This window comes from Calliphora vicina, chromosome 4, assembly GCF_958450345.1.
Source record: "Calliphora vicina chromosome 4, idCalVici1.1, whole genome shotgun sequence".
In the NCBI taxonomy this organism is placed as follows: domain Eukaryota; kingdom Metazoa; phylum Arthropoda; class Insecta; order Diptera; family Calliphoridae; genus Calliphora; species Calliphora vicina.
In genome coordinates this window covers 25,998,916-26,023,714 of record NC_088783.1, presented here as the reverse complement: position 1 = coordinate 26,023,714, position 24,799 = coordinate 25,998,916, and the positions used below count along the sequence as shown (strand labels likewise).

Sequence of the window (24,799 nt, the reverse complement as noted above, 5' to 3'; positions counted from 1 at the left end):
AATTTTTTAAAAAATAAAAATTACGTTTAATTAAAATCGTTGTAAAACAATGTGACAAAAAAATTTTTCATTCAAAAAAGAGATTTGTTAAAAGATACTGCAAGATTTGTCCAAATAAAATGTGGCAACACTGTTATTAACATTCGTCGCAAACAACCACAGAAATTATTTAAACACGTGTTAACGCTAGAATTTATAAATTAAAACAAAATTTTAACTGGAAAATAAAGTGTAGACAAAGTAGAAATAAAATAAAGAGGATGGTAGTAATGGCCCCCGTTAAAAAATCTAAACATAATTTATCTTTTCAAAAGAAAGAAGAAAATCAAATGGACGTTGAAGATGTGAATGATGAAGAAAATGGTGAGGAGTGTGAAGATGATGAAGTGCCGCAAGATATACAAATTATAGCTCAAGAAGTACAAATCGTAAAGACATTGGCATGCAATGATTTAACTCAAAGGAATAGACAAATGAAAAAATTACGCAAATGGCTGCAGCTAAGAACAAAGTCGACTTTTTCATTCACTCAAGAAGATTTTATGAGAATATGGAAGGGACTCTATTATAATATGTGGTATTCCGACAAACCGTTGGTCCAAGAAGAACTCGCAGAACAACTAGGTAAACTTTTGGAATGTTTTGAGGGTAACTTGCAATATAGTGTTGACTTTTTTGGAGCATTTTTGAAAACGATGTGCATAGAATGGTTTGGTATCGACCAATGGCGCATTGATAAGTTTTTGATGTTGGCGAGGCGTATGTTGCGTTACATGTTTAAGATATTGAAATCCTCTGAATGGAGTATGGAGGCATTAGAAATATTTAATAAACACGCTACTGAAACAGTACTATTTGAAAATGTGTCTGCCAAAGGTTTAACTATGCACTATTTGGATATATTCTTCGAGGAGTTGGCTAAAGTTTCCGAGGGCAACATTTCTGCAGAACAAGTTGGAATGTTTGTCAAACCATTTGTTAAGTTTATGGCAACTCAAAGAGATTTTAACTTAATATCGCACTGTCGGACTAGGATATTTTATCATTTACTTTACCAAAGTAGTTTGGGTAGAGAATACAGTGAGAAGTATAATGCCTGGAAAGACATGGGATTTCCTACCAAACATATCGATGATTTGGAGAAAGTAGATGAATCGGAACATGAAGACAGTGTTGAAGTAGAAAGTGTTGAAGAAAATGCTAGCAATAGACACCTGGATCCACGTGCTGGTAATGTGGACGTTTTTATGCCAGAATTAACATTGGATGCCGAACATATCATAAAGGAAGCTGAACACTTTCTTTATAAAGAGGAATGTGCAACAAGGCGTAGAAAGCTACTTAAAAAACTATTGGACTTGTTCAAAACCTATCAAAATGGTCAATTCCCATTGGGAATTAAGACCATGCCTAGATTTGAAGGTAAATCAGAAAAGCCTCTTATTCAAGAAAAAATAAGACAATTAGATAACTTGGAAAATGAGTTGTATGGAGTTGATAGAAAACTAAAACAAATGACAAAACGTAAAAGGAGAAAGTTTTTAAAATCGTTGAATTTTGATGAAATTGATGAAAGCAATTATGAGCAAACTCTGGAAAAAGCTTTGCCAAAGGATTACCTTAAAGAACGTAGGAAGAGGTCGCAAAAATCCTTTATGTCTAACTGGGTAGAGGAGGAACTTAACGAAGAAGAATTGAAGCCGAAAAAATCTAAACAGGAAACCTTAGCCAACAACGAAAATGTAGCAGTTGAAAAAACACACATTAAAAAGAATAAATTAAAATTTCAAAATTCAGAAAATGTAGACCTAGCTGAACCTGTTAAGAAATCTAAAAAACTAGATAAGTCTGTAAGTGAATCAGTGAATAACGGAGACACACCTGTCAAACTAAGTAAGAAATCAAAAAAGAATAATGCTGATTTGAGCAAGAACGTGTCTAATGGATCCGAAATTAAAGCTACCAATAAGCAGATAAAAGTTTTAAAAATATCAGATCCCCAAGAACAATCCACACCGAAACTCAAATCAAAGGAATCGAAAGTCTTAAAAATATCCGATGCTGATGTACAGACCACACCAAAGTCCAAAAAAAAACCCACAAACGAATGGGATGAGCCCATGGGCGAAGATGAAGTAGAATATTTTTTGCCATCTCGTAAATTACAACTAAAGAAAGCTAATGCAGATTTAGTGTTAAATCCAATGGCAAAACAACGTTTAATCGATCACCCATCTACACCTGTTAACAGCAAGAAGACCTCTTTTTCGGCGGCCAATACTCCTAAAACACCCGGTAGCGCCAAACGCGTTAAGATTGCGTTGAAACACAACACATCCCAAAATCCTCTTGAGTATATACAACAAATTAGAAGCTCGCCGAATATACCCTATGATGCTAAAAAGAAGCCCGGCAAGGGATTGTTAAAACCCAATGCAATGCCCAGTCCTATTAATCCTTTTTACAAAAAGAAAATTGGTTTGAAATTATTAAATGATACTATTTGATATTGTTGTAGTAAACTTTCTTCTTTTTATAAATTTAAGTAAAAAAAAATGTTAATCTAAAATTATAAGCTTTCTTTAAAATAATTATTTGAATAAAGTGTGTAGACTTTTTATTTTTTAAAGGTATTTTATTAACAAAAAAAGATTATGTTTTCTTAATATGTTGTTTGGTTTGTGTTCTTTTTATGTTTTAAGGCTCTTGTGTACACATGCAGCTATGGTCAATCATCAAATTCAAATACTGGTTTACCTTTAGTATCCCAAGTATTTTTACATTTACGAAAAGCGCACACTAGATAAATTGCTAAAATGAAAGAATAGAAATATGCATTTGCTTAAGTAAAATAAAAAAATATATAATAAATGAAGTTTGAATAATTTTATAACCATTTTATTTTTTAATAAAAGTAAAAAATACAGTTTGTTTTTTTTTAATGAAACTTAACATTTATTATGGGGTTGGCGATTATTAAGAAGTTGTTTACGATCAAGTTTGTTATAGCTTCTTCAGATTCCGTTCAACTTTGCAATTTTATTTTTTTTCTTGGCAAAGAATTTGTTTAAAAAATTGAGACTATAAAATATTTATCGTTTATATGTACATTGTACATACTTTCCTAAAAACAAAATACGGAATTAATTCTACTAACGATCGGAATGAAATGCTATGACAAAGGGAAAACTATTAGGTTAAAATAACAAAATATTTTATCAGCCCAATTATGAATAAAAATTCCCCGGGAGTTTTTCCCATTTTTCCAAATTCAATGGGAAAAAACTCTCGGGCAACAAACTCCCGCGGATTTTTTTTTATTCATAATTGTCGGTCCGAATTTCTATGGCGTCATATACGTCGTTGTAGAGGTCTTTTATGAAATATCATTAGATATCCATGTTGTCTATGTTAATAATTTAGTAATTAAGATAGGTATAGTGTTTTTTTTTGGCTATAACAGCCATTTGTGGGCTGATTTTTCCCTATTTAAATAGCAACCGAACCATGACTAGCGGATATATTGATATATCAATTATATATGTAAGTTAGGGGCTTCGGAAATTTGATTTCAACATAGAGACGGAAATTGCTATATCGATATATATAAAACTTCTAATATCTAACATCATGGTAATGTTATATATGATTATTCTTATTTTAATTTAAATCATGGAGATACACAATATTTTATTCTAACATTCAATAAAAAATTATTTTAAATCTACAAATTTAAAATTGTACTTACTTGCTGCTTCCCATTCACATTTTGTCAGTGAACCATAGGGTCGGCCAGAATTACCCTTCATAAAGCGCTTGATATGGGCATATTGCTCATCATTGCCTATGCGATTGGCATACACCGTATCTAGACAATTCATGCGTTGCAATAGGACACGACCTACAATAAAGAAAGCATTCACTTTAAAAATGTGGAAATCATACATAGTTGTAAAACATACCCTTTTCCATATTTTCCTTGTAATAATCAGCAAATGTAGTCTTCCTCTCCAATTTCAAGCCATACTTACGACATAGTTTCTCTAATGTTGGGAAATGCACCAAAAACTCTGGACAATCAACAACGCCCTCCAAATGAAATTGATATTTTGCACCAAACAAAGGCGGTGGATTGGTATCGCAAACAAATTCGATATTGTACACTTCATTTCCAAAACTACGACCATCGCTGGATGCTCTTAAACGCTTCATTATCTCAAAAGCATCGGGCATAGTTGCTATAAAGAAACCACCCGGTTGTAGGCATTCTGCTGCATTGCGAACCATGCATTCGGCCTGCGTAAGCGACTCAAAGGAATAATGAAAAGCAAATTGACAAGACACCAAATTAAGTTTTAAAGATGGGTCTTTAAAGCGTTCTCTCAATCGAACTAAAGTAGAATCACAGGCAAAAAATTCCGCTTCAAATTTGTGAGCAAATTTTGATTTTTCTGCTCTTCTACAGATATCGTCATAACGTTTCTTGCATTGTTCAACAGAAACTTCAGCAATATCGGTACAAATGAGGTAGGTAATCAAGGCCTTTTCCCATTTTAGTAAATCTCCACCTTTGCCGCAACACATATCCAGTACACGCATGGGTTCTCCCATGCGTTGATTTTCATGTATACGCTTTAAATATTCCGATATCAGTTGGGATTTTATCCAATTATTAAAATTTCGCATATGAAATATACGAGATTTGACACGTTCTTTCCTGCCAGCTTCTTTCAACTCATTGTAATGAGAAGCAACCACCTTCATATTACCATCTTGTGTTTGAGAATGTTCTTCTGTTTCTTCTCTCCAGTCGAGTTCATTTTCATCTTCCGTTGGAGCCACTGCGCTTCCTCTTGGCTGTTCAATTGTGTTTGTTTGTGTCAAATCCTCCTGTATTTCTTGAGATTGATTCGCATTCTGATATGTTTCAGATTCATGCACATTATCTGTGTCATCACCACTGCTGCTGTCTTCCAAACGTGACGGTTCAAAACCCTGTGATAATTCACTCATTTTTTGAGATATTTGCTTTATTTGTTTACAGATATTTATAAACAACTGTTTATTTAAAAAAATATAATATTTTCAACAAATCTCTTAAACGAAACCTCTTGTCATGTTTTAATTTCTAATTCAACTAAATTTATAAATAATCATTCACAGTAGCGACTAGTGATGCCACTAGTACTTTAAACCTTTTATTTTTAATCTTGACTGCTGGTGATGGTGCGTTCGGGTCTTGTTGTGTAAAAAACGGATATTAATTTGTTTGGAGTGTGTTATTTTAAATGTTTGTGGAATGTTTATGTTTGCGCTTGTCAAATTTTATTGCTTACAAAAAAATGATCATGGAGACAACCTATGTTAGTGTCTGAACATTTATTTCGCAACAAATGTTATGCATTACCCTATGTCTATACCTGATACATTTTTATCATGATAAACGTCAAAATGGATGTCAAGATAAAAAATTATCATGTATAGTCCCCATTTGTTATTATTATTGCTTCGTTATGACAAAATTGTTAGTGCTTTTGCTCAGATAACTTTGTCTTGACAACAAACGTCATTAATTGTTATCATAAATATTTATCAAGTATAGACAGGGCGTTATGGCTGAGCAAAAACGTTTTGATATGTCAAATTTGCATTTTATTTTAAAATTGTGTCTTTTCTTTGAAATAACAAAAGTTATTATCGTAAAAAAATAAATAAAAAAACACAAAAAAATAATACTACATAGTTATATTAGAAATTAATAAAATAAATTCCATCCCTTGAACACTTGCAGCGTTATTGTGTCGATGTAATTTATCATGTTAAGGAATAAAAATTACACCTCCTCACGTGTCACGAGGAGAACAATCATATATATATTAAATTTTGATCTAACAATATTTATATCCACATAATTGTTATATTCTAATTTATTAGCTTAAATTTGTACATACAAATGTGCCTTGGTAACAATTTGTTCATCACTGCTACTTGTTACTTTGACAGTGACAGTCAGTGATGGGATATGGCATTTCTGGAGCTTTTTCGTTTCTAATGGCACTAAGGCACGATCGATACTATTTTTTCACCTTCTTTAATTTTCAAATATTACAAAAGAATATTAAATATTGAAATGGTTATTCCAAATGACGATGTTTTAAATTATCAGCAATATCAATATCACCATATTATACTTAAAAATATTTTTTTTAAATATCTATTATTATTTAAACAAAATTATTTTTTTTTTTAAAATTCTTTTTCCAAATTTTTTTTTAATTTTTAAAATTTTTTTTGGAAAAAGAATTTATGACAAAAAAAATTCGGGTTAAAAAATATTTTGACCCATTGTAGGTCCAACTTACTATTACCTTATATACATCGTTGCAATAGACTTTGAAATATCTATCATTAGATATCCATATTGTCTATATTAATGACTTAGTAATCCAGATATAGATCAAAACTAGGGCAAAAATCGAGGTTGTCCGGGTTTTTTCCTTATATCTCAGCCATTTGTGGGCCGATTTTGTCGATTTTAAATAGCAACCGAGCCAGAAGAATTTCCGATATTCAATTGTAATATATGTAGCCATTTGGCCAATAACAAATTATATTACAAGTATTCTTATTATCTATGGGATGTTCTCATAAATTTGTTTCCTATTTTGTCACTATTGGTCCCATTTTGTCACCTATTGACATTCATTTGGCACTAAAGATAAATGTTAAAATCCCATCACTAACTGACTGTGTTGATTTTCGTCAGATATTATTACTAGAAGAGATGTCGAGAATAAAAAATATTCTGTCGAAAATCTAATTAGTGTAGGTTAAAATTGCTTGCTGTAGCACTTGCATGCATAAAAAAGCAACGTTAAGAATTTATTTATACTTTCGCTTCTAGTTCTATTCTATGATACGACAATTTATATTACAAAATTCATGAAGAAATGAGCTTCAGTTTGTTTTTTTTTTTTACTGATAATGTAAAAATATTATCACAAATTTTTAAGAAAGTACAGTTTTATTTAATAAGTAACTAAAATAAATAAATATTCTTTTGGGAAACCAAGATGTGATGAAATTATAAATACATGTACGGTATATCAATAATTAGTACAATTGATATGGAATAATATCCTATAATCATAAAAAGACGGAATAGAGGTACAAATTTATATGGATGTATTTATATCCAAAGTGCAAACTAAAACTTATTGCGTATAAACTCCAAAGAAAGGCTTTCAAAATGATGGAACTGCTGAAAAAAATGTCAACAATGCAGGTTTCTAAATCAAACAATCCTGAAAAATCTGCCAGTGAAAACCAATGTGTAACTTCTGCAGGTATTTTTGGATATATTCCATTAAAAAACATAAATACTAACAATATTTAACAATATTATAGGCGGTGTGAAGAGTAAAATAGTACCAGATTTAAACTCCATACAGGATACGTTACATCAACTATCAACATCAGCCATTAAAAGCAATATTACTATAACTGATTCGTCCAATGTTCATTTGGGCAATAAAATCAATTATGATGGCAATCTTTATGTTAATCTTGTCAACAATAACAATGAAAGCGGAATATCATTAATCCAGCATGACAATAATAATGGCGTAATAATTAAAACAGGTTAATTGTAATTAAATTAATTAGTTTTCCTTTGTTAATGGTTTGGTTACTGTTTATTTTATTTTTAGCATCAAATGTTTACATCTCAGATTTTCCTATAATTCCGCGTAGTTTTTGGTCAATTAAAAAACCCAAACAAGAATATGATAAAATTGAAGAACCCGTTAAATTAGTTATAATTTGTAAGTGTTAATTTCAATCTTACACCGCTTTTCGCCAAACCCATGAGAGAAATCGTTTCCAGTTTAATAATTACCTAATATAATATGTAATATCCCCCCACAATATATTGAAAGTTAAAAATTTATTTGTTTTTCTATTAAAGCTCACACAGCCACCACCAGTTCTACTGATCAATCTAAAAATATTCAATTAATAAGAGATATACAGGTATGTGACAAATAAAAGTAAAATTGGTATTTATATATCTACAGTGAGTGTCACTCAAAATCGTACAACATATTTTTTTTTTAAATATTTTGAAATTATACAGGCAATAATAGGTGATTATATAAAAAATTAAAAGTCATTTTATTAATTGGAACAAAAAATATGTATTTCAACAAAAAAGTTAACAAATTAAAGAACATCACAAAATTCATATTTCATTTAAATTCGTACAATTATATTAAATTATAATTAAAACTTTAAAAATTAATAAAAATGTTAATATTAAATAATTCTAATTCTAATAGATTTTAAATGAAGCGTTGATATTCTGGGCACTGACAGTCTTACCCAATTTTTTTATTTGTGGATAAGGGCAATTAAAATTATACCCAATTTTTTGATAGGTAATAGCACACACAATATAAAAATAGCATTTTAAAATATTTCCAAAACATCAACTTTCTAAAACTAATGAATAAAATTTGACTACGATGGTGTACGATTTTAAGTGACATTCACTGTATATTAGGTGGAGGAAAAAGAAGGCGTCGTTGTTCCCAACTAAAATAAATGTTTTAGCTTTCTTAAGGAGACCATATCACAAAATGTTTGTTCTGCATCAGTATTTGCTGTACTGGATAAAACTACGAAAAGTTCCTTTTTAAGGTTTTTATGTTCTTTTCTTATTTCTTAGAGAGGATATTTTCTCTCCGATCTGAAGATTGCTATATGTTCAAAAATTCAAATAATATTCGAACTAGATTTAATTTTGAAAAACGGAAAAATCCGTTTCGGTCGAATTATATTAATTTAATTTAAAAAAAAAAATCATAAAAACCTAAAAAATGGACCTTTTTATATTTTGATCCAGCTCGCATTATACTCGCGTCAGCACACAAATTTTGAGAAACAATATCATGATCTGAATTGAATTGAACTTAGTTGAGAACATCTTCAAATTTTTTTTGGGTCCAATACATAGTGGCATCAATTCATTGATTATAATGAAAACATGTAAGCATTTTAATTTATTTAAATAGGCCTTTCATGTCGACACACATAATTGGAATGAAATAGGCTATAATTTTCTAATTGGCTGTGATGGTACAATATACGAAGGACGAGGTTGGGGCATTGAAGGTGCACACACATTCGGCTATAACAACCGATCGCTTGGTGTTACATTTATCGGTTGTTTCATTAATAGGAAGCCCTCCGAGCAAGCACTAAATGCCTGTAAAAATTTACTTGAAAGGTAACTCATTTAAATTCAATATGTACTTATTTATGTATTTATATGAATTTATTTTACATTTTTTTAGGGGCATTTATGAAGGACATTTAGCCAAAAATTATAAGTTATTAGGTCATCGCCAATGTTCGGAAACAGAAAGCCCCGGTACTAAATTATATGAAGAAATAACCACATGGAAACATTTTTATAACAAATCTGTTGACGAAGATTTAAGAACAGACGATGAAAGTGAAGAATAATGGGCCTTTTGATGCAATCGTATTTATGTGAAATCACATAATAATTAAGAATTTATTTACATACATAATTTTCAAATATTTTATTCTGTAGCATCTGAAATATTTATGAAAATGTACAAAAATGAAATAGGATGTTATGCTCTCTGTATTATATTTAAAAACCGATCGATTTTTTCTTTTATTTCAATTATGTTGATGTTTAGTTTAAGAACTTGTTATTAAAATATATGCAATAAAATTTTTTTTTTAATTAAAAAAAATTTTACACTACAAATTCAGCATTTATTTTATTTTTATATATGATTTTTCATGTTTTTAAAAAATTTTGAAAAAATTTGTTTAACTTAATATTGACTCAGAATCACTTTCAGAGTTGACATTGACGGATGTAAATATATGATGGATTGTTCTTATAAATAAGTCTTATTCAGTAAAAAAATACACCACAAAATTTTGTGAAGGCCCATAATTGACCATAGCACCACTTTAATGTGAAAAAATTAGAGACCAAAAATAACTTATTAAATTTTTTGAGACTGAAAAAGTTAGGCATAAATCAATGAATAATTTTTACGTTTTCAAATAAAAGTTATTCATAATAAATTTTTTTTTTGTTGCTCATAACTTTTATTTTCGTTTTATATTTTTTTAAGTTGCCTAATAAGAGTTATTCTAAAGAATATATTTTTTTCGTTGCTCATAACTCAAAAGAAGTTTCTTTCGCCACCTTGGTTGCATTTTATTAGTACATACATTGAATTTAACAATTAAAGTCGCAAAAAATAAGCTTGGTATGAGATTGATATTTTTTATTGTGTGTTTTTTAATTATGAAGAATTTTGTTTCACAATCAATGTTTTAGCAAACGCATTGTCCGCCAAGTTGCACCTTTTCTCAGTCAACAAAATACGCAAAGCAGAAAATGCTCTTTCAACAGAAAGCCGTTTAGCCAATATGAACCAATTTATTTAAAAATTGCAAAGGTATTCTTTTTCTCTTCCTAATATTGCAACAAATCGGCTTCTACGTCCAGTCTGAAGATAAATCCACTTCAAGTTCTCTAATTGATGTTCCGAACAACGATGACGTTTTTAGATTCGTTGATTCGTCAATCAGAAAATCGGATATTGGTTGAATTCGAGATACTTCAGGTGAAGTTAAATCGAAAATAAAAGTTATGAGTAACGTAAAAAAATATTTATTATGAATAACTCTTATAAGGCAACTTAAAAACATAAAAATCAAAAATAAAAGTTATGAGCAACGAAAAAAAAATATTTATTATGAATAACACTTATTGAAAAGCAAAACTTATTTTCATTGAGAATAACTATTATTTAAAGAAACAAACAGCCCAATTATGAATAAAAAATTCCGCGGGAATTTGAATAGGAAAAATGAGAAAAGGGAGAAAACTCCCCGTGAATTTTTATTCATAATTGGGCTGAAAAATGTATTTCTACAATATAACAGTTATGGCTAAATTTTTTTAGATATTTCTTATAACAGTTATGTCTCTGGAAAAAATCTCTTACATTCGATATTGAAATAACTCAAATAACCTTTACAAAATCACCAAATTTTATGAAAATCTGTGCATAATTGCTCCTACTTAGCCTACTTTCGAAAACTAGTTAAATCGAATATAAATCTGATAAAATGTTTAGTAATGACTATATTTTTTTTATTAATTCATAATTTACATAACCGAGCATTTACATAAATTTAGCATAACTAAGTTTAATATAATTAAAAATTACACTACCAAGTTTTAAATTTGAACGCCCATAAAATGCATGTGTTATTATATTACCACTGTTGGTTGGTAATTGGTATCGGCTTCTCTATAAAAGGCCTTAATTTTATTATATGAATTAACTAAGATCTAGGTTTCTTATGGTCTCGCTTGACCGATTTTCCTTTGTGTTTAAAACGTTAAACAAGTTTGACTACCGTTACTGCCAAGCTACTGTTAGCCCCAAAATACCCTTCCAACTCGATTATCATTACCTCAAAAATACAGAGAATTTTAAGTTGAAAATGAAAATAGAATTTTTTGTTGTACATAATTGATTTTATTGACTTCTACACAGTTTAATTTTATTATTAATAATTTAAGTCAGACCAGATTACCGTTTCAAATACAAAATAAAAAAAAAATTATCAGACAAACAGATTTGATTTGAATACTGTATAAGTAGATATATGTATTTAGAAGATAGTATTAAAAATTATCGATTAATTTATCATCACTAATACATACATATATGCATTAAACCCGCCCTTCTTTGTATGGAACATTTTCAAAATTATTTGGGTTCAACTATAGAGTAATTTATGTCACAATTTTTAGAATTTCGAAAGGGTATAAAATAAGTTATTGGGGTCTTCGGAAAATTAATATCAACAGGTTATAGAAATTGTCAAACAAATAATAAAGTAGTAGATTTCATGGTAGAGTAAGGTGGAATAATCTTGAAGCAACCCTAGTTCCCAAATGTAATAAATCATATATGTAGGTAAAATCCCAATTATATGCTGTGAAATAGTGATGGATATTTTACACCATTTGCAAAACACCTGAAAAATTACAATACATGAACTCGAACGGAACAATTTTGTTACAAATTAATAATGTCATATCATGAAATAAAAGCAATATGTCATGATAGAGCAAGTATGTATGTTCCCAAGTGTAATATATAATGGAAACAAATTAAACCCATTGATGAAAAAAATTATTTTAAGGGCCAGTCTAATGTGGACGATAATTTTCTTTGAGATGATAAAAACCATTTTTGTAAAAAATACAACAATGATTATAAAAAACCACCGCAAAGATAAATAATTGTGTGAACTAATTTTTAGCCTTCATTTAGTAGTTAGTTAACTTTAATTCAAGCAAGTGTATTGTTGGCAGTCGTCACTCAAAAAACTATAAAAATCCAAACATTTATTAAAACAATTGTGCGATTCAAACATTTTAAATGGCTAGCCCAAGTTCTCATGAGATTTTGTCAGTAAATGAACCATTAGATGATAATGAATCATTGGCATCATCTATTGTGGAGTCGAGTATAGTGGATACTTCATCAGAAGCGGACGAGGATTTTTTAGAAGGTATTTTTTTTGTATTAATACTCATTAAAAGGGGAATCACTTTTTCTTAAAACATATAAATACATTTTTTATTTATTCTTGTAGATTGCGATGATGACTCACAGAAATATACAAACATCTCTGAACTGCCAATTTATAACAAATTGTTGAATTCCAATTCATTAAGCAAACAATTAGGACAAATAACGCCTTTGGCCACCTACAATAATGTCAGTGTTTCAAATTCAACGAATGTGGTTTTTGGAAATGTTATTAAGGTTAAAGGTGTTTTAAATATAAATGTTTATAAAGAAACAAATAAGAATAATGACGAAAATATTAATCCGTCATATAAAAGCAGGGAATCTTCTCAGATTAACAAAAAATGTAAGTGACTTTTTATAAGAGTACTCAGCTAGTTTTATTTTGAAATTCATTTACAGCATCAAATGATTATGTCAGCAATTCAATATGCCGGATAATACCTCGCAATTGTTGGTTTGCCTTGGAGCCGTTAAATGAATATGACTACATAAAGGAACCTATTGACATTGTTATTATATGTAAGTACCCGTATTTTTTTTTAATTTGTGGCTTATTTTTTGTATCTTATGTAAATAAATACTACATAAATTTTATAGCTCATAGTGCCACTGATAGTTCCATTAGTTCAACAACAAATATGGAAATATTACGAAATATTCAGGTATATATATTTTATTTGGATAGTTAAAAACAATTAATAATTGCTGTAATTAAATTTTAGACTTTTCACGTCGACTCACAAGGCTGGGACGATATTGGCTACAATTTTCTAATAGGATGCGATGGTAATATTTATGAAGGTCGTGGTTGGGGTGTTGTTGGTGTCCATACGTTTGGTTACAACAGTAGATCCATTGGTATTTGTTTTATTGGCTCTTTTTCGCGTTCATTACCAACAGAAAAGGCTTTAGAATCATGTAAAAACTTACTTAAAAGGTAAATCGCATTATTTAGGCATTATGTACTACATTTATGTACATAATTAATATATTTTTCTAATTACAGAGGAACTAACGAAGGTCATTTAACACAAAATTACAAACTATTATGTCATCGACAATGTATATCAACTGTTAGTCCTGGAAGATTGTTATATGAAGAAATATCCAAATGGGAAAATTTTTACAACAAAGGCATAGATGATAATTTAAAGAATTAGAAAAAGGAAAACATTGTGATTTTAAATTTTATGTGCTGTTTTTCTATAGCGAACGAGTACTTTGAGTGGAAATTTAACATGTGTTTTGTTATTGTAACAAAAACAAAATACATGTAAAACGTCCACTCAAAACGCTCATTCGCTATAGAAAAACAGCACATTAGTCTTATGTAGTTTTTATTATTTATTGTGATCTATAAAGAATAATAAAAATACTATTTTTAATACGATTTACCGTTGAAATACTGAGAACTTAACATAAGAATATCAATGGAATATATTCAAAATCTTCTATCATAGAAAAATAATGGTTTTATGTTAATTTAAGCTTTTCTGGATTTTGACTTGTTTAAATTATCGTAAAAAATGTGGGTGTATTGCGCTCTTTAAATTTTGTAAATTCTTCTATTTATTTGGAAGTATTGAAAGTGGATAAGAATATAAGAATTTCGGTTCAATATGACTTGACTTTGGTTTAATTCGAACAGGAAAGACAACGTAATAGTTATCAACAACTATATACTTGACGCAACTACTTTAAAGATGTAAATACCTATGACCATAATTTTATTTTCGAGGTTTATAAAATATTTTTTCGGATCAAATTTATATATAGACATATATAAACATATAATGGGCGATATCTTCAAAAAACATGACATGCAATCAGCATGTCCAAATTAGTAAGAAATCATACTTTATAAGTGGAAATTGGACATAATAATTGAAACAAAAATTTTTAAATATTCAAAAAGATAGAGGTTTCTGCATTCGGATTTTTTTTACAAAAAATTACAATAAAATTGGCAAAAAAAATTGTTTTCCTCTATCAAAGGTTTTTCATACCTAATTTTTCATCCTTAAACTGTGATATATTTTATAGATTCTATAAGGCTATCCCAACATGTTATTAATTGTTGAAATACTTATGTAAAATCACATAATTTGTAAATTTTAAACTTTAAAATATAAGATTTAGTCCATCGATACATATATTTGTAGCAACTACTTCACTACCAGAACATACTTGTTAAATTTTTGAAGAAATAAATCTGCTATATTATATCCGTCCAATGTTACAGTTTAACATGACATAAGTCATGGATATTCCAATTTTCGTTGTTAAAAAAGTTCAATTTGTAATGACTTATTGCGTATTTATTTTATAGCACACTATGTAAATATTTTTACTAAAATTTGGTACGCCCTTAATATTTACATTATCCGTTTTGCTTTTAAACTATTTTCGTAATTATTCTTTTTTGTTTTTGTTTTCGGCTGTTGTTTATAAATAAATTTCACAAATAGTTGTTTAAAATTTTATTAACAAGTGCAGATGTTGAAGTTGAACTGGAAATATAAAAATTAAGCAAATAATGGACAAAAATAAAGATTATTAAATAAAGAAAAACAAAGAAAAAAACGTTTGATGGTCAAGATTATCAAAATTAAGAAGAATTTATTAAAAATATTGCTTTCATCAAACTCTATTGAAAAAAAACAAGATAAGATAAACTACATACAAAGTAATAAATAATCAATAATCACGAGGATATATTTATTAAATATAAAAATATATAAGCTATATTTTAATAGCCTCTTAGAAATTATATCGAATTTTGCTGAATTAATAATCTGTGCTATATAAAAATGTCAAAATTACCAGCAAATAAAAGTGAAGAAATTAGAAGTTGGTTAAATTCAATAGATGCAGCAGATATTGAACTTAGTGATATAGAAGAATCATGTCCAAGTATTGTCGATTCAAGCATAATAGACTCATCAAGTTCTTCTGAATCCGGTGAAGAAGTAGCGTTGGGTGTGAGGGCAAATAATACTCAAATTGATGAATACAACCGCAATATATTACCACAAGTTCCTTCAGTCAGCTTTAACAATGTTAATGTTTCTAATTCAACTAATGTGTATTTGGGAAATATATACAGTGTAAATGGAACTCTAAATATAAACGTGATTAATAGCGAAGAGAAGTCACAGGAGGAGGCTAAAGAAGAACCAACAACGAAAAAATGTTAGTTAAATTTTTAAATATATCTTAATGACGTATAATGTTTGCTAACTTAATTTTTCTATAGCATCTGTAGTTAGACCTGCCTGTTTGATTTTCCCTCGTTATCGATGGTTGGCTATGGATCCACTTAGTGAATCCAACAAAGTTCCAGAACCTGTACAATTTGTAGCAATTGGTAAAGTATTTATATTAAAAAATATTTTATATATTAATACCTAATTGATGGTTTTTTAAGGCTACACCGCCACTACTAGTTCTACGGTACAAGCTAGAAATATAGGCATAATACGGGATTATCAGGTGAGTGTTTGATTAAATATAGTGAACATAATATTAGTCTATACCAGTGAAACAACTTTGAAAGAAAAAAAGTCAAAGAGCTATATTTTTGGCTTTAAGATTTGGTGAACAAACATTTTTATCCCGATTTAGACCCATTACAAGTTGTAATTTCTAAGGCGTTATGTACGTCGTTGAAAAGTCTATCACTCAAATCGAGGTAATCATGGTTAACTGGGCGGTTACTGCGTAACTCAATCCGAAAACGAATCGACCCCTTGCTTATAATTTTTGGCATTTGTGGGTCAATGGGCACAACAAATGTGTGTACATTTTTTAAACAATTGTTGTATGGGGTGAACATCACTGATGTACATATATTCTCACCCCTTATTATGAATAAAAGTTATGAATAATGCCGTAATTTTTGCTCAGTATATTGTCTTGTAAAATGTGTATAATCTGTAGTTTTTTCATTCGATAATTTAAATCTCAAATTCTTTGCTAATTAAATATTACCCAATTTTACGACTATTATCCGATTGGCTCCAATTAAGCCTCAATGAGGCTTAATACTATAGAATACAACTATTCGAATTCCAGTCACATTTCCACCACAGCATTGGAATAACCCAAGTTTCATTAGTCAAAGGGCTGTCAATTCAGCAACCACTGCTGCTACACAAACAACAATCTCAGCCAATTATTACAAAAATATTTTTCCACAACAAGCTCGAAACTTTTGTGATCCATTTCTAAAGTTATTTTAATTAATTTTGAATTTTTATTTTGAAAAATGTTTTTAGTAACACGTTTTTACTTTTTTTAGACTCTTAATGTAAGGATTTAATGATATAATTTATAACTTTTTTATCGGCTGTGATGGTATTGTATACGAAGGACGTGGCTGGGGCGTGGAAGGAGAGCACACCGTGGGTTATAATCACAAATCTATAGGAATCGCATTTGTTGGTAATTTTAAACGTGAGCTGCCACCTGAGAGAGTATTGAAAGCTTGTCGAAATTTAATTACACGGTAAATTTATTTACAAATTATCATTATAACCCATTAATAACACGAAATCTTTACTTATTTACAGCGGTATTACTGAAGGACATCTGTCGAAAGACTATAAACTATTTACCACACCTATTTCTAGTGATAATTTATTAAATGAAGAATTTAAAAAATGGGATAATTTTTGGGACATACAAAATTGCAATGAAAGTTGAAAACATATGTGTCTATTAAGGAGAATTCATTCGACTATTTAAAAGAATATTATTATATTCCAAAGAAAATGGGGCTAGAATTTAAACTCAGACAAATATGTAAATGCATTTAGGTTTGGTTTGAATTACAAAGTGAACCCACAATAGAAAGATGAAATGTGGCTGTTTGTAAATATAGGTATTATGTATATTTAATGGCAATTATGTATGTATAAAATACAAATTTGAAGTGGATAAGAAACTACTTTTATAAATACATTTTTGTTGGTGATAGCTAACTTTTTAAAATACATTTTGTACGAGAATTAATATTAAAATAGATTGAAATAAATTTATTCAAATATTTGAATGAATTACTACTTTTTCCAAAAGCTTTTGCTTATTTTTTTTTGTAAGTTGAAGAAATTAAACCAAAGTATTGAAATTAAGTTTTATAAATTTATGGTTTATAAATTATTGTTTGATAGTTGAAACAGAAACCTTTTTTTTTTAAATAAAAACAGAATTATTTAGAGTTTTATTAAATTATTTATTTTATTTCATGATAATGCTTAAAGCTTAAACTTTTTGAAATTGAATTTGAAACTGCTGTTGAATTAAGAATTGATGGAATCACAAAACACAATTTAATTTAAAAAAAAGATTTTTATTCGGCAGCGACTGGTTTTGCTGTAAAAAAATAAAAAAAACATTATTAGAACATATTTTATAATTTAGTATACATTTAAAAATTGTTACATATAATTAAGCAAACATTAAATTAATTTATAATGCATAAAAATAGGAATAACTAAACATTAAGGAATAAACAATTTCATCACTTAGGTGTTTTGATTAAGGAAATGTACATCGTAGGTTTTGTTTTATTAAAGTAGTGTCGGTTTGAAAAAGGACACATTTATTATCATTTAGTGATTTGGAAAATGTTTATATGAGATCAACTACAGTGCAAGTCAGAGTTGCAGGTTTAGATCAGAAATACAAGAAAATTACAAAAATCTGCAAATCTGATAAGAACTGAAGAGTTTTTATTTGAAATTCAATTTTTTTTATAAAAAAATAACAAAAAGGGAATATTGTTAAAAAAAATAAAAATGGGAACTTTGCTAAAAAAGGAAATTAATTAACAATAAAACAGAAAACACAAGTTGAACCAATTGATAATGTAACATTTTGGAAGGGTAACTAACAAAAAAGCTTTTACATATATCAGCTTACTTTTTCTTGAGAAAAGTTCTTTAAAATAGAAACAAGTCTACTTTAAAGTTTTCACTTTTCATCTGTAAAATTAAATTTAAGAAATAATGAATAAATAAATAAATATGGAAAATATAAAATTATAATGCATTTACTAAATTTAAGTGAATACAAAATAGAAAAACCAATTTACATGTAAAATGGCAGAACCATTTTACAATATTCTAAAATTTTTTTTTAATACTTACGTGCTGGCTTGCCGTTAGTCCAGGGAGTGAATCTTACATGGCTATCACTACGTTTGGCGGCATCGACACGCAACTCCGATTTCAAAGCTTGACGCACAACTTTAGCACAGATGTTGGAGTATTGGATATAGCTAAAATTATATAAACATTCATATATTTGAATTTTTTTCACAAATTCTAGTCTCAACAAATTGGTTTGACACTTGGTTGTGACGTAAATTACGTAATGTGTGCAACTTTGGCAAAAACACTTTGATTTTTACCATTTCTTTGCATAATACTTACGTAATTCCAGCGGCTCTCCAGGCGTTAGTCATTTTGCTTTATTTTTTATTTTAATTTACAACTTTTAAAAAGAAAATTTGCAAAATTTCTAAACTTTTTCTGCAGCAGCTCGTGTGTGCGGTCTGTCAAGAAAAATTCCTAATTGTACACAGTGTTGTATACACAATATGCGAGAAGATTAAATGGGTAGTATTTTATCTAATAAGTAAAATACGAAAAAATGCAACTGTGTAAAATGAAGGTAGGAGTAAATCGAAATACATATTTAGAAGTGGTGTATTTGTAGTAAGGTGAAAAATCTTAGCATACTTTCAGGCACATATGAATAAAAATAAACTTATTGGTACATCTATGCGTATGTGTGATTTAATCAAATAAGTTTTTAAGCTAATGGTTCCCAAATATGGGTTAACGGGCTATACCGGGTACACACACATAAATTTATTAGAAAATTAAAGTTTCTTAATATGAATCTGTGATCAAAATTTAAAAGAACAAAATTGCGGACGTTAAATTTTGGTTGACAATACAATGGAAACAAACAAACAAAATAGTATTCGTTGTTATGGTATTGACAAAACAATGGAAATGTAGGTTAAATTTTTACAAAAATTGTCTGGCCCATTTAGTGATACCGTAATTTGTTGGATATGTCTTTTATTACTGCTTCAAGTCACAATGCATTGAACCAATAAAAGGGTTGATCCTCTTCTTAGAAATATTTTGCAATTCCCTTATAACCGCATATGATAAAGCTTCTTTCGAGGTATACTCTTGAGTCGGTATTTTGCGATCTACAATTTCCCATAGGTTTTCTATATGATTGAAATCTGCGGATTGGACCACTCGTTTACAATCCTAAAGTTGTATTTGGAGTCATTGTCGTAATGGAATCTCCAAACTGGCGGCATATTTCGTATAAAATGGATCTGTATCCGATTCCTTAATGATATGAATAAGCCCTATACCATTAATATTGCCAGCACCAAACTTGACTGCAAGAATACACTAGATAGAAATCAGATACTGAAGTAGCAAAATATTTATCGCTCTTAATTCCATATTGCTGTAATGAAAATATAAATCAATTCTAATTTTATCTAAATTGAGATATACACAGTAATAAGGAAATTAACATATTATTATCCTATGTACAGTATGTACATAAATTACATTTATGTATGTACTTACAATTTCAAATGACATTGGAAAGTTTATTTTACATACAATTGTTATTTTACAATATAAACTTAATTTCATAAAAAAAATAAATAACATACAAGTACATACGTATGTATTTTTGCGGGAGATAAATATAATTAAATAAAAATTATTACTTAAATCTAGATGGTAAATAAAAAGTGAAATAATGTCTATTATATATGATAGGTGTGTAAATATCAAAATTAAGTCAACATCATGTTCTTGACCCTTAAATTGCACTAGACAAGATCTTTTTTGTATTTGCGAGCAAATAAATAAAGTACAAAATATATCCAACAGGTAATCTCTCGCTACGTCTGTCATAATTTATTCTTAAATAAATTAAACAATAATTATATGCATAATAAACAGCAAAAAAAAAACGATAAGCTGCTTGCTATATTAAAAAAACCAAAATTTCAAATAATCTCACGCGTACTTCTCGTTTAAATTGTCAGATGATCTGTCACGCCGTTTTTATTTTTATTTCCCTTTTTTTATAGTCAACAAATAAGTATGTATAACACATGATAATAATATCTCGCATATTATTTATTAAAACCAAAAATTAACTACTGTATTAATAATTTTATAGAAAATATTTATATTTGTAATATTATTTTATTAAGTAATATTCTTTTACTTTTTTAAAAATAGTTAAGGAATTATTTTTTGTATGATTAAAAATTTATTTCTTTATTATTAGATATATTTATTTAAATATATTTAAAAACTTTCATTACTAATTAATAAGTTGAACTGCAATAAACACAATAACAATTTCAACTCATTATTTTAACACGGTAATGTCATTGAAGGCAAGTACTTACCTCAACTGCATATTAAAAAGTCATTACTTTTATATCAATAAAACTAGTTACAAGTAATAAGGGCAATAACTCCTCGCTAGTTAGGTCTCGTAGACATCGAGGACTTTTTAAATGAACATTTGCTCCATCATTATTAATAGAATTAGTTTCGGGCATGACGGCATGATATAATACAGTTATTCTAGGGATTTTAACCAAATAAAAATTTCGGAACCTTAATAAACCATTAAATAATAATAAAACTTTAATTACAATTTTCGGTATCGCTATTTTTTAGTTTCAACCACAATATGAACAATGGAAACTTATTTAAAAAACTATATCCGTAATTTTAGTTTTCAGAAAAATTTACTTTTAAATATATTACGTTTTTACCTTTTAAAAACGGTGGATTATTTCCTTTAAATAAAGCGGATTCTATTAATTGCAAATAAAAGCGAGCAGCAGTTTTAAAATTTGTAGCAACTATTTTTATTTTTAAATCTACACAGCTGTTTAAAAAGTCACAATTAGAGATGCCAAACGGGGAATCCTGTTCCTGAAAATCCAGGAGTTTTCGGGATTTCCAAAATCCCGAAGCCCGGTATTTTTTAATTTTAAATCCCGGGGTTTTCGGGATTTTCCCGTTTTTCATAAACCAATAGGGGAAATTGTAATTTTTGTGTTCCTTTTTCATGCATTTTGACATTCTACATGCCCGAAATAACAAAGTGATGTTCAGCAATGTTCTTAAGCTCAACTCCTGCTACAATATAATTAATAAAGGAAAACGGTATTTTTGGTTTTCCTTGAGTGGGGCTCTAGAAAATCAATTCTTCACCTTTTTTGTAAGTTGTCTAACAAAACTCAATTTAAATCCTCTTCAAATGAAATAGATTTTATCTCAAATGAGGAGCTCGAACAAAATGAAAATATTTCGTTTGCTAAAAGGCTAAAAGATAAGGTACTGTTTTTTACCAGTATGTACATTAGGCTGGGTCGATTTGTATGAACGAACAAGAAGTAAAAAATCGTAGAATGCGTTTCTGCTATACGATTTTTCGTGAAAAAATGTACGTACTTTTTTGTTATTGCTTCTTCTATAATGTACTCATGCAATTATTTTTATGCTTTTTAGTGTCTAATAAAAATTAATTGCTAAATAAAAAATTTTCTTTCAATTGTAAAGACATAATTATGTACGTTTCTTTCTTATCGGGATTTCGGGATTCTTTACCAAATCCCGAACCCCGGGATTTTCAAAAATCAGTCCCGATTCTAATCAAAATTTAAAAACACACTAGTAATACAGTTGATGTTAAGTATAACAGCACCTACTTTACACTCGGACTCACTTACAATCCGCTGTTACTATTTACATATGTATATAGCTCCATCCTCTAGAAATCCCATGAATAATCTAACGGAGAAGCTTTTAAAGCTGCTTCACAGTTAAATTTGTTCTTTTCTAGGGCCGATAATATCTTTCTTTATTGATTTAATATATAATAAGTTGTATATATAACGAATAACGAATATATACGATAATACGTTCGGATGCAGGCGGTCCTGGTGATGTATAACTCGGATTCTTTGGAACTTCAATAATCGTCGGCGGTTCGATGTATTGGCATGATTCACTTACTGGGCAGTTTGTTAGAAGCGATAGCTACAGATTTTTGGTGATGCGTTTCGTAGGTACAGGATCGGGTTATTACTACGTTCAGATGTAGACGGTTCTGGGATTCTTAGGGACTTCAATACTCATCGGCGGTACGATGTATTGTTACGACTCACTAACTGGTATATTGTCACTAGTGATAGCTACGGCTTTCTGGCGATGTGTTTCGTCGTGTCAAATATTTCAAAGGAGACGATTGAATCTTTAATTGGCTCAACACATCGTCGCTATATAGCAATAATAAAAAACAAAGGATATGCAAAAAAAAATACTGAAAAAAATTTAACAAAATCCCAATTAAAGAGAATCCCCATTTGTTTCAAATACTTTCTGACAGTTAAAAATGAAAATAGGTGTGAAATTGGCATGCCTTTAACAATTATTTTAATTATTGAAAAGTTTCATACAATACATTTTTAAATACAAATCAATCGTTTTGTAATAAGTTATGTTTTATTTTACTCTTTGGAAAAATTGTTATTGATTTGTAATCTGAAAATAATTAAATTTTAATTACTGCCATAATTCAACGCTTACTATAAAAACATTTTATATAAATTAAATAGCAATTACAAAATATTTAGCACAAATTTAAACACAACAAATCATTTAACTACTTTAACCAGAACTAAAGTTTGTAGCATTTGGGGGTGAAAAAAGCAGCATTTGAAATGTTCAATTACTTAAAATGTTTAATTATATTATTAATAACGAACATTTGTATTGTAAGTCCTAAAGGAAAACAGAAAATAATTTTTCGTAATAAAAAATTAGAGCTTTCCTTTGAAAAAGGGCAATAATTTTATTTTAGTGGCAGATGAGAATAGTTTCTTTCAACCGTGCTCAAGTGCGGACAATGGCGGCAATATGAATATGTCTGATTTGCTGGAACTTAATTTGAAGCATGAATATGCCGAAGATATGGAAACCTTAATTACTAATGGCAATATAACATTTAATGCAGGCTTGCCAGAAGATGCTTTGATAAAGGTAAATATTGTCATTATTGTTTAACATTTTATTGAGAATAATTTTAAAAACTTTAGTTTGATGTGGAGATTTTTGAATGGAAACGTGGTAGGTGGGAAAAAACATTGTATTCCATTAGACGTAATGATATATGTAGAGCTGCCTTCGATCCAACGGAAATCTGGTATCCTATGACAAAGCAATTAGCACCAGAAGATCGTGTTTGTCCGCCAAAAAAAGGAGTGAGTATTTTTATAAATCCAAATTGAATTTCTATATCATTTACTTTCAGACCGTCTACCACTTGGTTGATGTCAAAAATGTAGTAGAAATTAATGTATTTGGCATAGATCTTGAAGGACAATATAAAATAGTAGCACATTATGTAGCTGAGGAATTTTCGACGTGCATTACAGCCGTTATAAGTGTTTGGAAAAACTAATAAAATTAAAGGAAACAAACGGAAATCAAAATGTATTTTACCTAGAAGTTGATTTTAAAACTATGAACTATATAAATATTCTTATTAAAAATAAATTTTATACTTAATATACAGATATATAACATGTAATTATTATATGCGTTCTATATTCACCCAGATATGCCTATTGCTTGACCTTGAAAATTTTTAAAGTATTTTTATATTATTTTGGAAGCAAATGAGAAATAAGTAGTTTTTGAATCCGTCCTATAGGACATTGGGGTTAAAACTAAAACACAACAAATAAGAGCTATATTCGGCTATGCTGAATCTTATATACTCTTCACCAAATTATACTTCAAAATAAAATTTTTAGGTAAAAAAAAATATTTTTTTTCCAAAGGTGTTTTTTAATTTTTTGGAAATTTTTTTTTTTTTTTTTGATATTTAGCGGAAAAAAACAATTGGTGAAAAAAAATTCGGGTTAAAAATTTTTTTTCCGATTTTGACCCATTGTAGGTCCTATGTTCTTACATACGTCATTGCAAAGGTCTTTGAAATATCTATCATGATATCCATATGGTCTATATTAATGACTTAATAATCCAGATATA

The 24,799-nt window shown here is 28.8% G+C and overlaps 7 protein-coding genes across 8 annotated transcripts; 5 read left to right on the top strand and 2 right to left on the bottom strand.

The window, feature by feature from the left end:
- Window positions 1–148: 148 nt before the first annotated feature.
- On the top strand, window positions 149–2,926 carry Nnp-1 (Ribosomal RNA processing protein 1 homolog Nnp-1). Its single transcript, XM_065506666.1, has one exon. It carries the CDS (start codon window positions 261–263, stop codon window positions 2,505–2,507), a length of 2,247 nt encoding a protein of 748 aa, XP_065362738.1. The 5' UTR covers window positions 149–260; the 3' UTR covers window positions 2,508–2,926.
- Window positions 2,615–5,153, bottom strand: Rnmt (RNA guanine-7 methyltransferase). The gene is made up of 3 exons (XM_065506667.1): window positions 3,963–5,153; window positions 3,749–3,901; window positions 2,615–2,811 (listed from the first exon to the last, which is right to left on the bottom strand). Exons 1-3 carry the CDS (start codon window positions 5,011–5,013, stop codon window positions 2,729–2,731), a joined length of 1,287 nt encoding a protein of 428 aa, XP_065362739.1. The 5' UTR covers window positions 5,014–5,153; the 3' UTR covers window positions 2,615–2,728.
- A 1,890-nt stretch (window positions 5,154–7,043) lies between these two features.
- On the top strand, window positions 7,044–9,799 carry LOC135957001 (peptidoglycan recognition protein-like). Its single transcript, XM_065507642.1, has 6 exons — window positions 7,044–7,346; window positions 7,408–7,641; window positions 7,710–7,823; window positions 7,967–8,031; window positions 9,072–9,286; window positions 9,354–9,799. Exons 1-6 carry the CDS (start codon window positions 7,184–7,186, stop codon window positions 9,523–9,525), a joined length of 963 nt encoding a protein of 320 aa, XP_065363714.1. The 5' UTR covers window positions 7,044–7,183; the 3' UTR covers window positions 9,526–9,799.
- A 2,632-nt stretch (window positions 9,800–12,431) lies between these two features.
- LOC135957327 (peptidoglycan recognition protein-like) lies at window positions 12,432–14,071 on the top strand. The gene is made up of 7 exons (XM_065508053.1): window positions 12,432–12,645; window positions 12,730–13,011; window positions 13,068–13,187; window positions 13,266–13,330; window positions 13,391–13,605; window positions 13,675–13,860; window positions 13,993–14,071. The coding sequence occupies exons 1-6, from the start codon at window positions 12,513–12,515 to the stop codon at window positions 13,826–13,828; spliced, it is 969 nt and encodes a 322-aa protein (XP_065364125.1). The 5' UTR covers window positions 12,432–12,512; the 3' UTR covers window positions 13,829–13,860; window positions 13,993–14,071.
- Window positions 14,072–15,177: 1,106 nt separating this feature from the next.
- LOC135958294 (peptidoglycan-recognition protein LE-like) lies at window positions 15,178–17,725 on the top strand. Its single transcript, XM_065509194.1, has 5 exons — window positions 15,178–15,860; window positions 15,925–16,035; window positions 16,096–16,160; window positions 16,982–17,175; window positions 17,240–17,725. Exons 1-5 carry the CDS (start codon window positions 15,479–15,481, stop codon window positions 17,370–17,372), a joined length of 885 nt encoding a protein of 294 aa, XP_065365266.1. The 5' UTR covers window positions 15,178–15,478; the 3' UTR covers window positions 17,373–17,725.
- Window positions 17,726–17,877: 152 nt separating this feature from the next.
- Window positions 17,878–19,264, bottom strand: sun (stunted). 2 transcript variants are annotated; one of them, XM_065509740.1, is made up of 3 exons: window positions 19,103–19,264; window positions 18,818–18,948; window positions 17,878–18,041 (listed from the first exon to the last, which is right to left on the bottom strand). In XM_065509740.1, the coding sequence occupies exons 1-3, from the start codon at window positions 19,132–19,134 to the stop codon at window positions 18,019–18,021; spliced, it is 186 nt and encodes a 61-aa protein (XP_065365812.1). In that variant the 5' UTR covers window positions 19,135–19,264; the 3' UTR covers window positions 17,878–18,018. The 2 variants fall into 2 exon arrangements, with proteins under 2 accessions (XP_065365812.1, XP_065365814.1); XM_065509742.1 differs by lacking the exon at window positions 17,878–18,041 and adding an exon at window positions 18,627–18,652.
- Window positions 19,265–19,337: 73 nt separating this feature from the next.
- On the top strand, window positions 19,338–24,206 carry LOC135958293 (uncharacterized). Its single transcript, XM_065509193.1, has 4 exons — window positions 19,338–19,343; window positions 23,570–23,785; window positions 23,842–24,006; window positions 24,057–24,206. The coding sequence occupies exons 1-4, from the start codon at window positions 19,338–19,340 to the stop codon at window positions 24,204–24,206; spliced, it is 537 nt and encodes a 178-aa protein (XP_065365265.1).
- Window positions 24,207–24,799: the final 593 nt, after the last annotated feature.